This window comes from Seriola dumerili, unplaced genomic scaffold (genome assembly GCF_002260705.1).
Source record: "Seriola dumerili isolate Sdu_G_001 unplaced genomic scaffold, Sdu_1.0 BDQW01000056.1, whole genome shotgun sequence".
In the NCBI taxonomy this organism is placed as follows: domain Eukaryota; kingdom Metazoa; phylum Chordata; class Actinopteri; order Carangiformes; family Carangidae; genus Seriola; species Seriola dumerili.
Genome location: NW_019174311.1, coordinates 6,295,969 through 6,314,840, shown reverse-complemented (window position 1 = coordinate 6,314,840; position 18,872 = coordinate 6,295,969). Strand labels below are relative to the sequence as shown.

The window sequence follows — 18,872 nt, the reverse complement described above, 5'->3', positions numbered from 1 at the left end:
AGATAAACACCTTATCACCACGAATCATCACCTCTAACTAAATGCATAAGTAGTCTTCAGTTCATTGCAAATACTGAATGGTCAACTTTAAGTACCATTTGACAAAGGATTTGGAAGGCAAAAGCAATAATTTGGTGAGAACAATTATCCAACAAGAAGTTGGAACTCCCCAATCACACATCTGTGAATGATTAACCTGGCAAGACCAGACAAGTGACAACAAACAGATAAAGTGACATGTCAAAATTGGTTCCACTGGGATTAAGTGTTTTAGTCGGAAAACTGTGTGTCAGAGTGCGACTTTAAACCACTGTATATTCTAGGGGAGATCTTATGCTAGCAAACACTGCAAGTCTTCCTGTAAACAGAGCTGTAATGACAGGGAAAGGCTTTGACCAACACTGGAATATGTTTACAGACATCTGACAATGTATGGGTACAGCACAGCAACATTTCAGCCCTAAGATCCACATGAAATATGAGCACAAACCAGTGGAATCTATGTGACACAACATAAGCCTGTGCATAATTTCACCTGTCAGCGGGGATGAAGCCTGCATTTATTCAAATCAAATAGACTATTCAGTGATGAACTGCAGCAATATGTGTCTGGCTATATTGGATTTTAAGACTTAGCTTCATCCACATGTGTCTCTTTGAAACTTTCAAACACTGGATTTGATTGAAAGATGTTTTTGAATAGTACATGTATTGTTTTATTTGCCTAGATGTGAGATCATTTGTGCTACACAGTGAAATATGACTAACCACAGCAAGTCAAAATGACTTTATCTGTATTGTGATTCACCAATACACATGAGTCTGACTGATTTCTTTGCAGCTGGCCCACCTTGACATTATCTGGACCAGAGCATGCCATCTTGAGTCAAAAAACAGCACTGAGAAATTTCTAAAAGCATGGGGGCCATTATCTCTAATCTACTAATACTGTTGGAGACAAAAGGAGAAATGCTCAGTTTTTGGTTTTAATTACAAGCTGTGTTTTACAGCAACAGTGGGCGAAGGCTCAGCACTGACACAGCAGTAGAGGAATGTTTATTTGCTGCAGTTTAGGAGCTGAGTGGCTATGACACATTCCTGTGTCACTGGCTGTCCCGCTCACAGACACACTATTGCATTCACACACTGGCGCCCCATGTGTTGGTTCACAACTTTAAAGACATACACAGCTATTCCCCTCTATCCTGTCCTGCACACGTCCACAAAATGTGGCACCTCTGGAATCTGTAAGCATGCCCAAACTGTATGCTCATTCATGGCGACTTAGTGTGACACGACTTACTAGGCCTAATACTTCCTGTGTGTCACTGTGTGTGTGTGTGTGTGTGTGTGTGTGTGTGTGTGTGTGTGTGTGTGTGTGTGTGTGTGTGTGTGTGTGTGTGTGTGTGTGTGTGCGTGCGTGCGCGTGCGTGCGTGCATGTCACTGCGTGTGTGGCAGTTGTGCAGCAGTGACTTGAATATGAATTATTCACGCCTTACTTCAGCATTATGGGAATCCCTGCCCACAAAGTGTGCAAATGTGCACGTGTGTGTGCTCACTTGCATGTCTGTGTGACTGGCTGCACACACCTCTCCATCTTTCCCTCTGCAGTTCTATCCATTATCCCCAGCATTTGGCAGCCAAAGCCTGTAAAGAAGACATTTCTCTTGGCAACTGTTTTTTAAAGGCAGTGACACAGGGGACAGCCAACCACAGGAGCCACACATCTTCCAATCTACATGCATACTGAGAACTGCTTGCATAACAGAACCGCCCCAGTCTCCTCTCCTCTCTCTCAAAACACACACATTTTCTTTCTCTGTGTCCCACTCATACTAACACACACATGCGATACTGCTCCCACCCACCCTTGTCTCTCTGCAATATACTCACCCAAGCTTTGAGGGCTAATCACTTCCAGAGCCAGAGCTATCCTACAAACTGTGCCAGCAGCCTTTCAGTATGTTTTGCACCCTGAAAAGTTCCTTCTGGCGCCTAAATGAATACTGTGTGAATGTAAAATATGGCCTATATGGAGCTACACTGTAGAAGCTGCAAGTGCTGTGATTTATGTACAAACGTGTTTAATTTAGTGGCATTACATACTGCATGTTGTTGACATGGGCACTGTCCAAGGTGCAAAGTTAAATAGTGACAACTACTCTGTAAATGTCATTTGGGACGCTACAACTGTCACAAAATGCTGTAAGGGCACTAAACCCTCTGCTCTCTTGCAGAGGAGAATATTGAAAGATTAATTGCACCCTTAATGCACCTGAACGTGTCCTTAGTTGACACTCAGCTGCCACAAAATAAACACATTCTTTGTATAACTGAAATGACACAATAAGTGCATTAACTAGTATCACATGTATATTATATCCCATTCAGGGAACAGCTGCAGTGAGCAGCTTCTCTGAACAGCAAGCATGTGGGGAGACATCTTTGTTTTGCTTGGCTGCTAGTCATAAAGTTTTCTGACATCTGGATCATCTAAAAGACAAATGGGTGTGTTAGCTTGATAGAATAATTGTTCTGATTTTGATAGGCTACCAGCTAAACATTTTTCTAGCAGCCAGAGACTTTCCATCATAAATTATCTGGGATATAAACAAGCTTGTTTCATTATGGCTTGATTTGCTTTTTTGAAGACGAATGAATGATTTGGCTTATGAAAACCTGTGGGGTAGGGATTAGATATAAGCCAGGTGAATTGTAGACTGTTTTGTCCACACATTAGTCCAGATATAAATTTGTGCAAGTACTCACTTCTGTTTGCACTGCCAAGGTGTGGAGATTTTTGTTTAGAAGGTCTTCTGTCTTGTTTATAGTGGACTTCTGTCCCCTGAGACCCTTCCTTCTTTGTCTTCATCCTCAAGGTTGTACAGCATTTGGCATGCTCCTCTGAGACCCTGGAAAAGAATGGTAAGGATAGTAGATATTTATCCTCATGGGGAAATTCGACCTATGCTTGTTTTGACCTCCTCTAACTGAGTTACTCCAGAGGAAATGGTGCTCCAGGCAAACACACCTCCGTCAGCCATGCTGAGATTTTAACCTCAAAACCTTCTTGACTTTCTTGAGACAATATTGCTTACTAAATACCCACCTTTCCTCAGTCAACTCATTCAACTTGAAAACATTTCAGGTTTGAAAACAGATATCAAATGTGAGATTTCAGTTTCTCAAATTACAGCAGTCTGGCATCAGAGCCCTGATGTCAGCATTATGGAATCAGTCTAGGATTACTTGAAGAACTGGTGTTGTTTTAAAGGCGAAGGGTGGTGATAATACACATTGATTTGATTCATTTTTTTCTGTTTGCAATTTGTATGAAGTTAATTGATAAATAAAAGCATGACAGCACCCTCGCCTTACTTTAAATGCCTAGCATTGTATCTGCCCTTGTGTGTTGGTCATTGTGTGATATTTCTACTACTGTGTAGTCATAGGTCATCACTGATGTTGAATAGTGCTGCCTTAAGTCTGTACTTGAGGGCGCCAATGCACATTTAACTAATAATGACAGTGTCATTGAGCAGCTCTGACTTAGAAATGATAAAAGGCTGCCATCTAGTGGCATTAGGTTCAAATTACAATTCACGGTTGACAACGGGATGTTTGTTGCAGAGGGGACGACCATGGACACTAACGTAACGGCAGTGAGCATCGTGTTCAGGCTCTCCGCCGCACCTGCTGTGACCAGTAACCACGTGTGCCAAGAGTGTCCAAAACATAATCCTCATGAACATCAGCGACATGGTAGGTGCTGCCACCGTGTAGGACATGACTGAGGCCAGGTAAGAGTGAGTTGCTGCTTATCAGCCTATTGCAGACCTCAGTGGAAGACACAGTTAATATACAGCAAATGCCATATTTGATTGATTTTTTTCAGTGAAAAGAAATAAATTCAACCCCTCAATCATGCTGATGACAGTCACTAAGAACTCATGTACTGGCTAAGTTGGGGCCAGTACTTGTCATCAGCAACATCTCTTCTTTGTTTGTTTCATTTGTTTTGTTAATTTTTGCACTCTACATTTTTACTCACCCATACATTAGATTACATTACTGATTTTATTGATTCAACATGTCCTGTTCTGGTTTAGTTATATAAATAAGTTATTTAAACAAATTATTTCTGAGCCAGTTGGTGATAAAATGGGGGCTCGTCCGGCGTCACCAAACCCATTCAGTAAGGTTGTATGTTCATTATATAATGGGGGTGTCCATTCATTAAGGCCTAGTATTTGGTTGAACATGGTTAACCTTTTTGTTTTGGTAAGTGGCATTGGTTGAATACTGTCTTTATTGGGTTTGACATTCTGTTATGGGGAGAAATACACATGCTAGTTTGATGCTTTGTTAGAGGAGGGATTAGAGAGAGCTTTTTGTTTGTGGTGCTCAGTTTTGGTCCCGGTTTGTTCATGTCAGTGGTTGGCATTTACTGTAGCCCTTGTTAGGAGTCTTTCCCCCTGGTAGGTTAATCATGTTCCACTTAAGGTATTTGTGGTGGATCATTTGAGTGGCTGTGAAAGTGAGTAGAGCTTTATGCTCAGGACCACATCTGTGGGGTGCTGGGGGTGGCTGCATAGCAGGTGCTTTCAAGTCCCACTGGTTTCTCCCACTGGTACCTTCTTCCTGGTAGCTGTTGAGGGGTTGAGTTAGTCAGTTTGTTCTGTTCTTGTTGGTGGGGGTTTTTTGACCCCATTGTTTTTGGCTACTTGGGTTTGTTTGTTCAACTGGATCATTGTGCAATTGGGTTTTTTGCTTAGGTGAAACATGGCCTATATGGTGGAGGATTGAGGAACTCTTAGAGCTGTGTACAAGAGACCCAATTTTGGAAGCTCAGGAAGCAAACAAGTTGAGGTTGCCAGCCAGAAGTGGTTCACCTGGGCTGTGGGCTGGGCAACCCTTTAAAAGCTTGCTGGCTCAGCCTGTCTCTCTCTCTCTCTCCCCTCAGCGACATCCCTTCTTTGTTTGTGTCATTTGTTTGGTTATTTTTGCTCTCAACATATCCATACACTATATTCCACTAATGATTTTACTGATTCAACATTTTCTGTTCTGGTTTAGTTATGTAATTAAGTTACTTAAATTATTTTTGTTCTTGGGTTTTTAAGCATGTGGGCTTTTCTTCCCTCTTTATCAGAACTCTGAGCCAGTTTGTGACAGGGGTGGAAATATTCTGCTTTTAGGTTGTGTAGCAACCAGTGACATTGCACAGACAGAGGGAAGAATGGATTCCATTAAATATCAGCAAAAAACCTGAAACCTGGCTTCTACAACAGGACAATAACCAAAACAGACTCAAAAGCAGCCAGGGGCTACTTCAAGAAACACACTGAAGCTTCTGGAACGGCCTGCACAGTCTCCTGACTTGAACATCATTTCAAATCTGTGGGTAGATCTTTAACATGCTGTGTGTGCAACACAGAACTAAAAATATCTCAGATGGTGATCTGCAGGAGGAGTGGGGGGAAATCCCTAAATAAACATCAGACAGACTCTGCATTTTCCTTTTTTCATTTGCTGTGACATCTTCTCAAAGTGGGGGTTACTAAGTACTGACTTAGTAGGGTTTCCAAACCTTTTGATTTGTTTCTATTTTTTAAGTTCCTTGAATAAACATTAGCATTGCATTAACATTGGAAACAGGGCTAATTTTTAATATCTGTTAGCTGCAAAGGTTGTATTTACTTCTTTCTACTTAAAAAAAAATCTGCAAATTGTGTAATTTACTCAAACTTTTGCATACAGCTGTAGATGACAGACCACCTGAGAGTAAAATAAAATTCACCCTGTTCTGTGTTGGCTGTGGAACATCACATCAGAAAGGATATCTGATGTCAAAGAGTCACTGTGCATCAAAGTGGATGACACAGACACATTCTGAACTAGAATACTAGAGATACTAGAATCACCTCCTTGTGTTGTATGCCTCCACTCAGACCTGTTTCAGGTTACATCCCTGTTAATGCACGTTTAGACATGAACAGCTAATTGACTATAAAAAGTTGTTTATGATTAATTTTCTGTTGATTAAATAATCGATTAATTAAGTTATTTAATTTGTTTGGTTAGTAATTAATTGAATTGTTTCAACATTCATTAATCTATCACAAAGTCCTTTAATCAAAGTTATTATCATTATGTGGTAGTTGAGGCTCTGTGTTGATGTTTTAAGTGAAAATTTTTGTGATCCCAAACTAGAGATTATTCATGTCGTCATGTCCATGACTGTATTTTTTCCTTCTGGATAAGATTGTTCACTGTGATTACTGGGATGAAATAAATGGAAAGTTGTGCTTATATTGAAAATAGGAGAAAATGCATTCAAAAATATAATGCTTGGAAAACAGCCAGCTATAATGTATTATTGATGCGTGCGGGTTAACATGTAAAAAGCAAATACATCAGAGAATCAATTAGAAAAGCGTATCTTCTGAAAGCTTCCTGTTGAACACAGGTGGTAGGCAATTCTTTGTAAATTCACATCTGCAAGTCAGCATATTCACACAGGGATTGTGAGCAGATTATTTCCTCAGAAGTGTAAAAGCTGCACATACCACAAGTATGCACGTTTCTCAAGTTGTCATGTTTGACATTGACAGTCAGACTGAAAAAATGGTAAAGAGGCAGTGCATTGGGTGTGGACGATCATGTGGTGTTTTTGTGAGCTGTTGACATCAAGGCCGCAAATAAAAAATTAAAAAAAAATCTAGTCACAGTTGCACCTAGGCGTGGTTTTGAATTGCACATGCAGTCAAGGGTTACAAAACGTAATACCCGGTCTATCTAAATGAAAACACATCGTATGACTTCTCTTTAGTATGCAATGCTTTCTCTATTACATGTTTTTGGTTATCTTGCCTTCATCAGGGTGGTGATGGGTGCACTGAGGCTCACACTTGTCTGCAGCCTGCTTTGTGTGCAAGAAAGAATTTTCTATGTAGATATATTTGACTTTATAAAGACAGGGATTTTTTGCTGCTTGTGGATAACCAACAGTAGTCATTCACTGTAGGATTAGTTTATTTATGTACTTTTTGAATTGCACCTGGAATGTGTATGTAGGAGTAGCAGATTTCCTACAGATTTCCACTGCAGAGAGAAAAAAGGTCAACACTAACCTCAAACAGACAAAACAAAGGTCTGTCACATAGACCCAAAGGTCACATAAAAATGAAGTAGTCTAACTGTCAGATTAGCTCTACTCATTGTCAACACACACCCATTTCACATGTTTTTCAGTAGGAATACACACCATATCGCTAAAGTCTTAACATTCATTACAGTGCAGAAATGTTAAATATCATTTAAGATAGTGATTCATTATGTTCTATACATACAGTATATATAGCCTTTTTCTTTTTTATTTGAGATTTATAAATTACATCATGTGTTTTCTGTGACACTAATTTGAAAAATTGCAATTTCCTTTATAAAAATGTAAAATGAGAATAGGGTATGAAAATATGTCATCAACATTTCTTATCTTATGCATTAAAATTAAAATGTGAACATGGTGCTGAATGAGAGGGTCATTTATGGATGGCTCTAGTCTCAAGCTTGTCTGATCTTTGGAGGGTGATTTTAGTATTTCTTCATATTTATAGTATGTTTAATGTATTTTTTTTATGTTTGATGTTCAAGTCTCTATGTTCTGTGCTACTTGGCTGTGAGATGGATTTCCACCAGAGGAAGTTACTGCACCTTAAAGCTGCATCTGTAAATGGTCCTCACATACGATGCTTTATTTAATCTTCCTATGCTGTAATCAGCTTTTTGTTAGTTGAAATAGAATTATTTGGATTTAGGATGGTATGTAATCATAAAAAATTGTGTGTACATTATGAATCAAGGGGTTTCCTACTTTGGCAAACTCATCAATTGTTATTGTTGAGCCTAAATGTTAAAATTATTAAGCAGATACTTTAATTTCAGAATTTGTGCGCATGTTGTTAAATCACATTAAGTAACAGTTGAATATTTGCTCCACTTTTTTTATCATTATGGATGTTTTTAGTCAAGCAGGTAGTAATGTAATATACGAAACAGACCTTTCTACAAATAAGAAACTAAATTTCCCAGATTACAAGCAGGTACACAGATCCTGAATGCCAATTCTTTACATCCTAAAATCTAACATGGATGGATAGGCATAGCTGTACAAATTCAAAATCTGATAAAATGGTGTTCCAATATTTTCTACTCAGCCTATAAATTGTTCTTTTAAATGCAGTTTATAAAGCACAGTTAAAGGCATATTGTCTAAACTATATCTGTAGGGAGTTGTTACCTGCGAAACCTGATGATGTAGAATTTTAGGATTTTTGTCTTTGTTAAATAAATTATTTCTCATCTCTAGCCACATTGCTACAGGTATTTTTACAGAGGAGAAAGTATAAAACTGCTAATGTATTTTCAGTGGCTAAAAAGCAGAAATATGTGGATGCCATCACTTTTACAATAAACGTAACTTTATTGACAGTAAAAAGTTTTGAGAATATCGAGGGGCACGCATTTGTAACTGCAAGAACATCTTGGAAAGCAACATGACTTTTTGAAATAATGAGGCAGTTGTACATCTTTAACTTTGAGGTAAAGTGTTTTGTCATGTTACATCATTCACAAAATATTGTATAACATTGAAAGGTCCACACAAGGAGACAAAAACCCATGCCTCATTTTCACTTCTTCAAATTACTTCACATTTCAAAAATAACTCACAATTCAGATAAAAGCAGAAAATGACAAGCACACATGCTATATTCCATTCACACACATTTCTCTACTTATCAAACCAAGTGCATTTTTAGATTACTTTTTTTTTCTCAAACAGTTTCAAGTACATTTTTGCCTGCAATTAAAGGAAATCAAGTTAAACTATGAAGCAGCAAACCCACGATAACAAGTAAGAATACTGAGTTTGGTCTCATTCATGTTCCCAATATTAACATTATCAGATAACTCACCATACTGTAGCAATAAGGTATTTGGGTGCTATAAAGAAGCAGGAGGTAACATTTCATGGACTTGAGGAATATGCTGGATAAGATTTGGAATATAGCTGATTAAATACACCAAGGCTGAAACAAACAACACTAAATAGATAATCACAAGTGATAACTGAACAGATCCAAACTGATTTGTTAATTAATTTTTAAATAATTCATTTGTTAATTCACTTACATTATGGAAATTGTTTAAAATCCCAGCCTCACCTGCTGAGAGCAAAACCACAAAAAACAATTTTAGTTGAACTGATATTAAAATCTTTGTCACACATTGCAGCAAACTTGAATGTAGACCACAGAACCAGTGCAATGCTGTGGGAATCTGTAGAAGGCCGGCTCCGTTAAAAATTCACTGGTGTTGCAAATTAGAGGATCAGTTATTGTGAGTATTATGCGATTTATCAGTGCAGTAGAACAATCACAGGAAAAGAAATTGTAAAGCCGTCAAGTGCGTCGGCAAAGATGTTCATATATAAGCAGGGAACCTAAAAGTGCAATCCTGTATAGGCATAGCACCCTGGGCCATCTCAGTCAGGCTCTTGCTGTACACTACATGGCTCATGGTCTGATCTGCACCAGTTTTCTAAGGCTCACTTTAACATCCAAAAACCTATTTTACATCTGAGCCCTGAATGCCTCTTTCACCCTCAGGTGAATGTTTTTTAAGTTCACTTCCTTCATGATTTTGCTTTGTCCTGATAGTCTGCTCACTGTGCAGCTGTAAATATTCTCTCTTCTGAGGTGACTTCACACACTGTTTAACCATGCTGTAAACAATATGTATTCCTACAGCGGCATACTACTGTAGGAGTTAAGGCAATCCATTTCTGTGCTTCGTTTGTGACAAAAGCTCCTCCCAAACCCAGAGGCACAAAGCTCTCAGTGCATATGAAGCTTACCTGACACCCTACACAGAATACCCTCCTCAACCAGATAAACAAAGGTCTTAGTGCATACTAAGCATACCAAATATAATTCTTTAAATGTACATGCCATGCTTTTCTTAAATGCCTGTGTGCATGACCTCTCAAAAGTGCTAACTATATCACTTAGGAAAAGATGGCTAGTCAAAATTTTTGAGCACCAGTCCCGTCCCGTTTCCCCTGCCCTCCAGTTTTTTGAGTTAAGAGGAAATCCCCCAAGAAGGCACTTTTGAAGCAAAACCAGTAGTTTCGCCAGATGACTTAATATGGGAGTGCAATCAATCATAGAATGTAATTTGCCTCCACTAAATTTTAAATGGTGAGGTGAAAAGATTCTTCACTTGCGAGTGCTTTAGGTTCATAAATATTCTCACAATAAAACCACAAATCTTTTTACTTACACTAGGGATTTAAAGCAACTGATCTGGTGCAGAACAAACGTGAGCCCACAACTTTAGAGAGCAGCAGTCACCTCCTATCCTCATCCAGCCACGAGACCCTCTCCTCAGCCCACCTGGTGCTCTCCACGGCTGATGTGAGACGAGAACTCGTAGCGGTCCTGGCTGAGGTGGCCACAGATGTTGCACTCGAACGATTGGCGGAAGCCGTGACAGCCCATGTGGATGGTGAACATGACATGGTCCAGGAATATGATGCGGCAGTGCCGGCAGTAGAAGGAGCGCACAGACCTGCCATCCCTGTCTAATACCTGCACGGTCTCCCTGGAAGAAATGGGTGAGCTAGAGCTTCTCTTTACTGTGGTGGGGGGCACAGGACACGCTCTCTCCCACTCTGGGTCCAAGTCTTTGGCCTGGCTGGGGCTGGAAGTGGGATGGCTGCGGGGCAGTGCTGGGGTTTGGTAGTGGAGGTGATGATTGTTGGAGGTACTTGTTGGGGCTGTAGCCCTTGTGCTCTGCTCCTCTGCTGTGCTCTCTGTGTCTGTAGAGTCGGGACAGCCATTGGGCGAGGTGGTATGGCTATGGGCTGAGGGTTGGTCAACACGGCCCTCGCCCGCCTCCCTCCCAGCCAGCCCAAGAGACATCGCCGCCAGCCCACCTCCCCCATGGGCTCGGGGGCCCTGAGGAGTCACGTTGCTGTTGATGGAGCTCATAACTGATAGGAAGGCAGGATGAAGCTGAGACAGTGTAGACGATTCATGGTTCTCATTTTTACCCCTAGCACCGTGGAGCCGTGAACCAGCCAGCCCAGTGGGGTCCCCAGAAGGCTGAGAGCTCATGAGGTCCCCCTCCTTCTCAGAGCCAGAAGACAATTCATAAGGTGCTTCAGGTAGGTCAAGGTGCATGTGCTTTTCACCTATGAAAATGACATATGAATGATGAACAATGATTAAGATCTTCTAGATCTTCTTTACTGACTTCATCTGCTCCATCTGGCCCAGTGTCATGCTGCAACATGAACCCAGTCTCTCCAAATTGGAAAAAGCATCTTGACATTTGGCTGACTTGCACTGCAAGACAGCTGATAATATCAGACAAAGTTCTTATGATGCCAGACCAGGTTCTTATTATTTATGTGCTTTAACATTCCTTATTGAGCTGAAATATATCATTACAATATAATTGAAACGGAATAAAAACAATTGAATATGTATGTATGTAAACTCTCTTTTTAAATTTGTGCTATGGAAAAAAAAACTCACCTAAAAACTTCTGTGGTGTTGTCCTCTTGCGTTTGGTGATACTAATAGCCAGTCTATCCGCAAACTGGATTTTTTCATTGGATGGCTGGAGTTCGGGTTTAGTAATTATCTCCATATTTACTGACTCTTCACCTGGAAACAGAAAGCGCCTAGTCATCAATATATAAAAGTAACTCATGATGTGCATAAATAAACTTGCTTTGTTCTGTATATTTGAATAGGAACTTAAAGGCTTATTGTCTGTAAAGGTTAGTGCATTCATGTTTGTGTGATGTGTTACCTACCCTGTGCTGTCTGTGTGTTGACTGCTGTCTGGTGGTCCAGGCTCTTCAGATAACTATGGCAGCGCTCTAGATGTTCCTCCAGTGTGCTCTGTTGTTTGTAGCTGCGACTGCAGTAGCTGCACTTAAAAGGTTTGCCCACCGTTGGAGAAGAGACTGAAATTCAAAGAAAAAATATTGATTTTTCCGAAGTGATTTCTTCCCACTAAGACAAAGGGCCAAACTTTCACCCTAGATAATAGATACTGTGTAAACTGTCTGTCATAGTGTTCTTGTTTATTTATATGTTTATTGTTGTTTTTAAATAAAAACAAAAAAAAAACGTATTATTGGCTATGTCTGAGAGAATGGATTTCCCCATTGATTTACAATTCCCGAAATTATTCTCTGTTGCTCGCCAGTGACGACAGAAAAAACGCCTAACTCTTTACCGCAACGTACCATCTTAGTAAGCCGTCGGAAAGGCTGACGTCATTTCGCTGTAATCCAGTTTGCAAGAATCTTTTCTTCGAAAATGAACCACTAACACACATGGAGATCCACCAAGACCGACTACCTAGACTGTATGCGAACACCTATTGAATGTGTGTTCACAAATTGAAAGCACCAACAGGATTTCCTGTTTTCATACAATGGTAAATGTCATTTTACAGTAAATTCTTGTAAAGAGGACCCATTTCCTTTGAGTTTCACAGAACGGGGAAATGGACCATTCTAATGAATCCCCGCTTCTACTGCTTACCTGTGTTCTACACATCATACCTTATCACAATAAGGAATAACATTATTACGGAAAAACAGAATCCACCAAGATCAATGACTGAATAAGTATAGATCTCTTCATGATGAAAAATCTCTTCATGGAATATGTCTTTGTGTGTTAGCTCTGTGTTATTGCACATAAATCTTACTGAATTACCTGTATGTGTGCGCAGATGTCCAGCCAGGGCATCTCTCCGGCGACAGGCGTAGTTGCAAGTGGGACATTTGAAAGGTTTCTCTCCCGAATGCAACTTGATGTGACGCAGCAAGTTCCCCTTCTGGGTGAAGGAAGCCCCACACTGGTTACACTGGAACGGCCGCTCACCTGTTAACACATGGATGGACTGAGGATTTTAGAGGTGACTCATCTAAAGTATTTCATTTATTTATTTATTTAGTAATAATGCTTGGCATAAGCACCTCAGCTTGCTCTCACCTGTGTGGCTACGCTTGTGCACCATCAGCACGTTGGGCCCAATGCAGATCATTCCACAAACCTCACACTGGAGCTTCCCATTAGGGAGGCGGATAGGTCCTGGTGAAGCAGAGTTTGGACTGGCCATCTCACTGTAAATGCTCCCTCTATCTCTTCCAGCTCCAGCGAACTCTGCGTTCCCTTCTTCCATGGGTTCCCCTCTGTCATCCCTCCTGCTATCGTCCCTCACAGCCTCTCTGTTCTCTGGCTGTGGAGCACCTGGTGACTCATCATCACTGCACAGCTCAACCTTGATGGAGTTTGCTGGATGAGGGAAAAACACATTTACTTTCGTACATAGTTTTAATGAAGAATTCTACACAGACCATGTGGTCACAATGAAACAAAGGAATGATAACTGACCACTAAGGGAGCGGTGTGGTGAGGACTGCTGACTGTTTGGAGATCTTGCTGTAGGGCCCTGCAGCGTGCCATAAAAATCCTGCTCCGTTGATGACTCTCCTCCATTACCTGAAACACAAATATGCCCATGTTATTAAAGTAAACGTTAAAGTCTGGAGACCGTATACACAAATGTATAGTCGTTTTTCCTTCATATATAAAATTACCTTGTGCGTATGAGCGCCCATTGCAGTCATCAGCATTCATTCTTTCACCAGATTCCTACGGAAATATGATTTAAAAACAGATGGCAAATATTATTTTTCCCATTGATAATCATCTCTTAAAACAACGCTTTCCATTTTCCAAATCTTAGTTATATGAAAATGGCCTGTAACACCATCGATACTCACCATATAGAATATACTTAGCAGCTGTTTGTTGACTTGGAAACTGACAGCTATATGCTTTCGGCTCAAAGTGTCTAAGAATAAGTTCACTGTAATAAACTAATCGAGTTAATTTAGGTTCTGCCCTGTTATTTCTGTATCATGTAGACTCTTCTGCACTGTGGCCAACAAATGAATGTGAGAGGCCCCACATTTATAGAGAGCCCATGGCCAAAAGTGCTGAAGGAGGAGCTAAAACAGGGGGTGGACAAAATAGCTGGAACACTTTACACTAAAAAGCAATTGGGTGCAACACCACCACAAACTCCACCTTTGGTTTGAAGCTTTGATGTAATCTCAACAAAATTCAGTATATACTAAAACAATAAAATGACATGACATAAACATGACATGAAGTAAATACAATATTATACTATATACAGGTTTTAAAAAATCCAAGATAGAAAGCTTTATATATTGCATTACCCTAACCAAGGTGCATATGTTTATTTGAATAATCAATTGTGCAGTTTTCAGATAATTTATATTATTAATATGCATACATATATCAATATACATTATTAGCTTCGTAAAAACGTAGCATTTTATTTTATTTTATTGAGATTAAGATTATAGTTTATATTAAAGTGCTGTAGTTTATTAAATTGTTGATTATTCCTTTTATTTTGTCCATCCCCGTGTGTCCGTGCAATAGGTAACATTTACTGTAGGATACACAGAACATTATTATTCCACAGTCGACAACAAAGTGAGGTGTAGACTACACTGGATGTGCCGAGTTACAACGTCTTCAGACGTATAATATGTTGATTTCATGTGATCAGCGCAGGTGATGCTTTATTTAACTTCCTGTTGAACATGATGTTGAGGAAAGAAAGAGTGAGAAGACCCAGATGTACACTGCTACACCTTTTGCTGAAATGGATGACAACAGTGGACAGAGGCGAATGTGGAGCGAGCAGAGGGGGCGGAGACAACACATCGCAGGGAAAATTAATATCCTCGCATTGGCCGCGCATGGGGAGCAACAGGCACTGGTGCAGCCGGGAGACGCGCCAGTCTCACCAGGGCATGGCGATTAAAAAAGGGACGCGCACCAGCGCCGACCCTTGCCTGACAATCCTCTCTGCCCGACATGGGCGTCTCTGCAGTGAAACATATGCATTTTCAAATAACTATCATGCTTCTCCATATATCCGTGGCTACTTGTTTTAGCAGCTCGGTGGATTTGGTCCGTTTTGACAGCAATATCAGATCATGAACGGGCGAGACAGCGGCGAGACACAACGGCAATTTGTTGCAGGAGTTGCCACTGTCCAAATTGTCCGCATGAACGCAGCTGTCATCCAACATCGGGCACGTCAAACTGGCCTGGGCTATACAATGTTTCTCCATGAGCCGTTGCTATGGCACCCGACCACACGACAAATGGCATTCACCCTACCAACTACTCAAAAACATGCCGTACTTCCAAATTAAAACCAATGGATGATCTTACCGAGTGCCGCGGTGAAGTCCACAAGCCTCTTCCTTACCTGGCGACCGATCGGTGTTTTCCTTTTTAATTGTCTGGATAGCTGTTTGTTTTCCCAGGCGACGACAGCATCTCCGGGATTTTTTTCTTTACCTGGGAATCCCAAACAACTTCCGGGCCCATGCTGGGATACAGACCGAATAATTGTACAACGGAGCTCTTGATTCAGTGATTGTCGAATGCATCGATGCATGTCAGCTCTGGGTGCAGGTGTCAAAAATGTGGTGAAATTGATGCCATTAGAATAAAAGGCGCAACAGAAGACTCTAGACTGCCGCGTGGCTATGAATATCTGTTTGGAGAAATACTCGCACACAAGCTGGTCAGGAAACTGCTAGATCTAGTAAAAATATTCTCAGAAAATTCTGCCACTTTTTGTGATAAAGTCCTCTTCCGGAAATGGTATTCGGGAATGGAGAGGGCGGGTAATTTTTACAATTTCTCTTTCTCTTTGGCATCCGTCATTACGCCTTTATTACATAATTATTACACCGTTTACCAATTCATTTTAGTATTCATGCTGTGAAATGTAAGGATATAGCCGTGTTTGTATGGCAGCGGCAGCTCAGCTTTTAATAGCAAGCAAGCAAACATCAAAACACAAGTGTAATTGTTGTAATCAATAGTTTATGGTGATATTACACCTGTATTACCACAAGGTGGCAGCAAACTGCCAAGTAACCAATCAGACGGCTGTTAAAATGCTGTTTGACAAGTGGAAGCATGTTTTAAAAAAGTGGTAATGTCATCACTCTGCAAGTCTCAAGTTGGTTTATGTTCCATGAACAATAGAAAACGATGACTCAAAAACAATGCAAGAGTCAGGCCTGTCAGCATGGAATAAAGGGCAACTATTTGAATCGATGGGGTCTGTGCCGTTGTAGTAGGACCTCATAAGCCTCTTGGATCTTTACAAACATTGCCTCAGCATCCTTTCTCGGGTTGTGGTCTGGATGCCATGTCTTGGCCAGCTCCCTATAGCTTCGAGTTATCTCTTCAAGAGAAGCCTCTGTTTCTAATGACAATACCTGCAACATAAGTTAATGCACAGGTTATAAATTATGATTATACCTCAGCAATAAGTTTACTCTCTAACTGATATAAAGTATACATATCAAGCTGTAACTATCTTAACTCAGCACTTACATTTTCAGAGATATGTGAATGCTTACCTGCAGTGCCTGTTTTTCTCTCTCAGTGTACTCTTTGAGAAGTATTTCCAGCACCTTCCTCCAAGTCTCTTCATAGTACCCCCCTCCAGTAAGAACACACAAGATCCGATATGGCATTAAAAGAATGTACTCGAACACACTTCTGAGCCAAGGTAGGAACCAGAAAATATCCAGCAGTGCTGCTAGACAGTCAGACAGGTAGTACAGTGTGGCTGTGGTGTTATGGAAAATACAGTAACCCAGTGGAGCAGAGAAGGCCAGCCAAGCTAGACCGAGCCTGTAAAGCCGTGGAACTGGGCAAAAGACAGAAAAAGAAATTATTATAGTGGACTTCAGAGTTCAGAGAGAAGAAATGTTATAAATGTGTGAAAGGAAATCAGACAGTATTGTCATATTGATGAGATCGTCACCTAGTTCCTGTTTGCTCTGAGGTGTCCGTGGCGGTTTGAACCTGCGGTGCTGTGCAGCAGTGACACTGGCAGCCAGGCTAATAGGGAGAAGTGACAAAGTGCTGCCATAGAATATTGGGGATGTCATGAGACAAGAAGTCAAGGTTTTTTGGAGGTCAGAGGTCTGTTGACCAACACTGGACACCAGATGTACCCCTGCACCCACACATAAAGGCAGAACAATCAAGTAGAAGAAACTGAGGGAGTTCAGTCCTATCAGAGCCACGGTGCCAAAGTAGATCCCAACACATACCTGACCAGCAAATCTGAGGGGGCTCACAGGTGGAGGGACCATGGTGGGGGGTCTTTTTCTCTCATTCTCTGCATCTCGATTGGCCTCACCAACATAAGCAGGGATACGTATGACCTCTCTGACCCAGCCAAACCCAAACCCTCCCAGGGTCAGCATCCATAGGAGAGCATGGCTGTCTCTTCCTAAGTATAAGTGGTGAAGGCCCCAGGGTCCACCTATTGCCCACAGGGCATAGGCTACCATTACACTTTTTACCATCCTATTGCCACAGTAGCTCAGTCTCTGTTCAGGTAAGTATTAGTCATCCTTGATCAGTACCTGCAATGGAGTAAAACGAGAACTTAAGTCTTATATTCAAGAGTTTACAATTATTATTCAGATGTGAGCCATTGGGTTTCTAGATTATTCTATTTGGTTGGAATTATAGGATATATTGTTTCTAATCAGTGTTTTATGTTTTATTATTTTATTCATCCATTGCATGTTTTCATTTTCAAAGAATGGAAACCTAGTATAGTATAATATATTTTTGCTATTTGCTATTATATTATGACATTGACTGCTATTTTATAGATTTTATGTTGTGCTTTTTTTAATCCTTTCATCTCATGTGCTCACATCATTTTCTGAATATCTCTCTGATTTAGTACAAGGCTGTGTTATGTTTCCTCTATAATCTGTGCGCTGCTGGTATCTTGGCCGGGACGCTGAGGGGAGATTTTTAATCTCTGCGATCCACTTCCCTGGTTAAATAATGTATTATATAAGAGGGATTTATCTTAGCTCATGATGGGTATTGTCATGTTAACTCGAATCGTTACCTGAGCCAAAACATGATAGGTTGTAAATGTTGATATTATTACATGTTTTTTTTTGACAGAACACATACACAGATCAGCCACAACATTAAAACAAATAGCTGGTTTGAATGTTGTGGTTAATCACTGTATCACATGTTATAGCCTTCAAAATCAGACATTTAGATGCTAGGCCCCAACCATTTTCTGTAGGCCAATCCTTGTTTTAAAAAAAAGCTACGTCAGACTGACATTTCAATCATTCACTTCTTTATACATTAAAGACATGTTTGGTTTTGTCTAATAATGACTAGATTACTTACTGAGCCCATAATTTCAAATCCTTATCCCGATAAATCCTTTCCAGTCCTTTCCGTAGTTGAAGGTGCTGCATGTTGTTGCAACAGTTGGACTTTGGATCATGACACTGAAATTAGGCTGTGGCTTTAACACATGATGTGCCTCAACATTTAGGCCCCTTGATTGTCTTAACTGATAAGGTGAGGAAAAGGTCTAAAGATAATGTACATAAAAAATAAAAGACACTGTAAATGCTTAGAAGAGTGCCATCATTTATTATGTAAACCTTCTAAGGACGAATGCATTGCACACAGTGCTATAAATAAATTAAGAAGCTTGACCTCTTCACTAAAGTCTAATATAAAATTCCCATATATGACAAAAGTGACAAGTGTCAGCAATGACCCAGTCTAATAATATTTCTTTGTGTGAACTCTTTGTTTTTTCATTTCTGCTCAAAAATATTATGTAGTATTATCAGGAAATTGTAGTT

The 18,872-nt window shown here is 40.3% G+C and overlaps 2 protein-coding genes across 2 annotated transcripts; both read right to left on the bottom strand.

Annotated features, from left to right (window-relative positions):
- Positions 1 to 10,399: 10,399 nt before the first annotated feature.
- Positions 10,400 to 15,474, bottom strand: LOC111219140 (zinc finger protein Eos-like). Its single transcript, XM_022741734.1, has 8 exons — positions 15,373 to 15,474; positions 13,692 to 13,746; positions 13,486 to 13,593; positions 13,084 to 13,386; positions 12,805 to 12,972; positions 11,889 to 12,041; positions 11,605 to 11,736; positions 10,400 to 11,258 (listed from the first exon to the last, which is right to left on the bottom strand). Exons 2-8 carry the CDS (start codon positions 13,729 to 13,731, stop codon positions 10,450 to 10,452), a joined length of 1,713 nt encoding a protein of 570 aa, XP_022597455.1. The 5' UTR covers positions 13,732 to 13,746; positions 15,373 to 15,474; the 3' UTR covers positions 10,400 to 10,449.
- Positions 15,475 to 16,009: 535 nt separating this feature from the next.
- On the bottom strand, positions 16,010 to 18,503 carry dnajc22 (DnaJ heat shock protein family (Hsp40) member C22). Its single transcript, XM_022741745.1, has 4 exons — positions 18,403 to 18,503; positions 16,991 to 17,600; positions 16,581 to 16,873; positions 16,010 to 16,436 (listed from the first exon to the last, which is right to left on the bottom strand). Exons 2-4 carry the CDS (start codon positions 17,538 to 17,540, stop codon positions 16,260 to 16,262), a joined length of 1,020 nt encoding a protein of 339 aa, XP_022597466.1. The 5' UTR covers positions 17,541 to 17,600; positions 18,403 to 18,503; the 3' UTR covers positions 16,010 to 16,259.
- Positions 18,504 to 18,872: the final 369 nt, after the last annotated feature.

What these genes read in the sequence shown, in the direction of transcription:
- LOC111219140 (XM_022741734.1), bottom strand. Translation starts at nt 13,731, where the DNA reads ATGAATGCTGATGACTGCAATGGGCGCTCATACGCACAAG. An exon ending in ACCACACCGCTCCCTTAGTG is followed by an intron (nt 13,387 to 13,485) that starts GTCAGTTATCAT and finishes TCCCTCATCCAG; the next exon opens with CAAACTCCATCAAGGTTGAG. An exon ending in CAACACACAGACAGCACAGG is followed by an intron (nt 11,737 to 11,888) that starts GTAGGTAACACA and finishes TTCTGTTTCCAG; the next exon opens with GTGAAGAGTCAGTAAATATG.
- dnajc22 (XM_022741745.1), bottom strand. Translation starts at nt 17,540, where the DNA reads ATGGTAAAAAGTGTAATGGTAGCCTATGCCCTGTGGGCAATAGGTGGA. An exon ending in TCAGAGCAAACAGGAACTAG is followed by an intron (nt 16,874 to 16,990) that starts GTGACGATCTCA and finishes TCTTTTGCCCAG; the next exon opens with TTCCACGGCTTTACAGGCTC. An exon ending in GAGAAAAACAGGCACTGCAG is followed by an intron (nt 16,437 to 16,580) that starts GTAAGCATTCAC and finishes CTTATGTTGCAG; the next exon opens with GTATTGTCATTAGAAACAGA.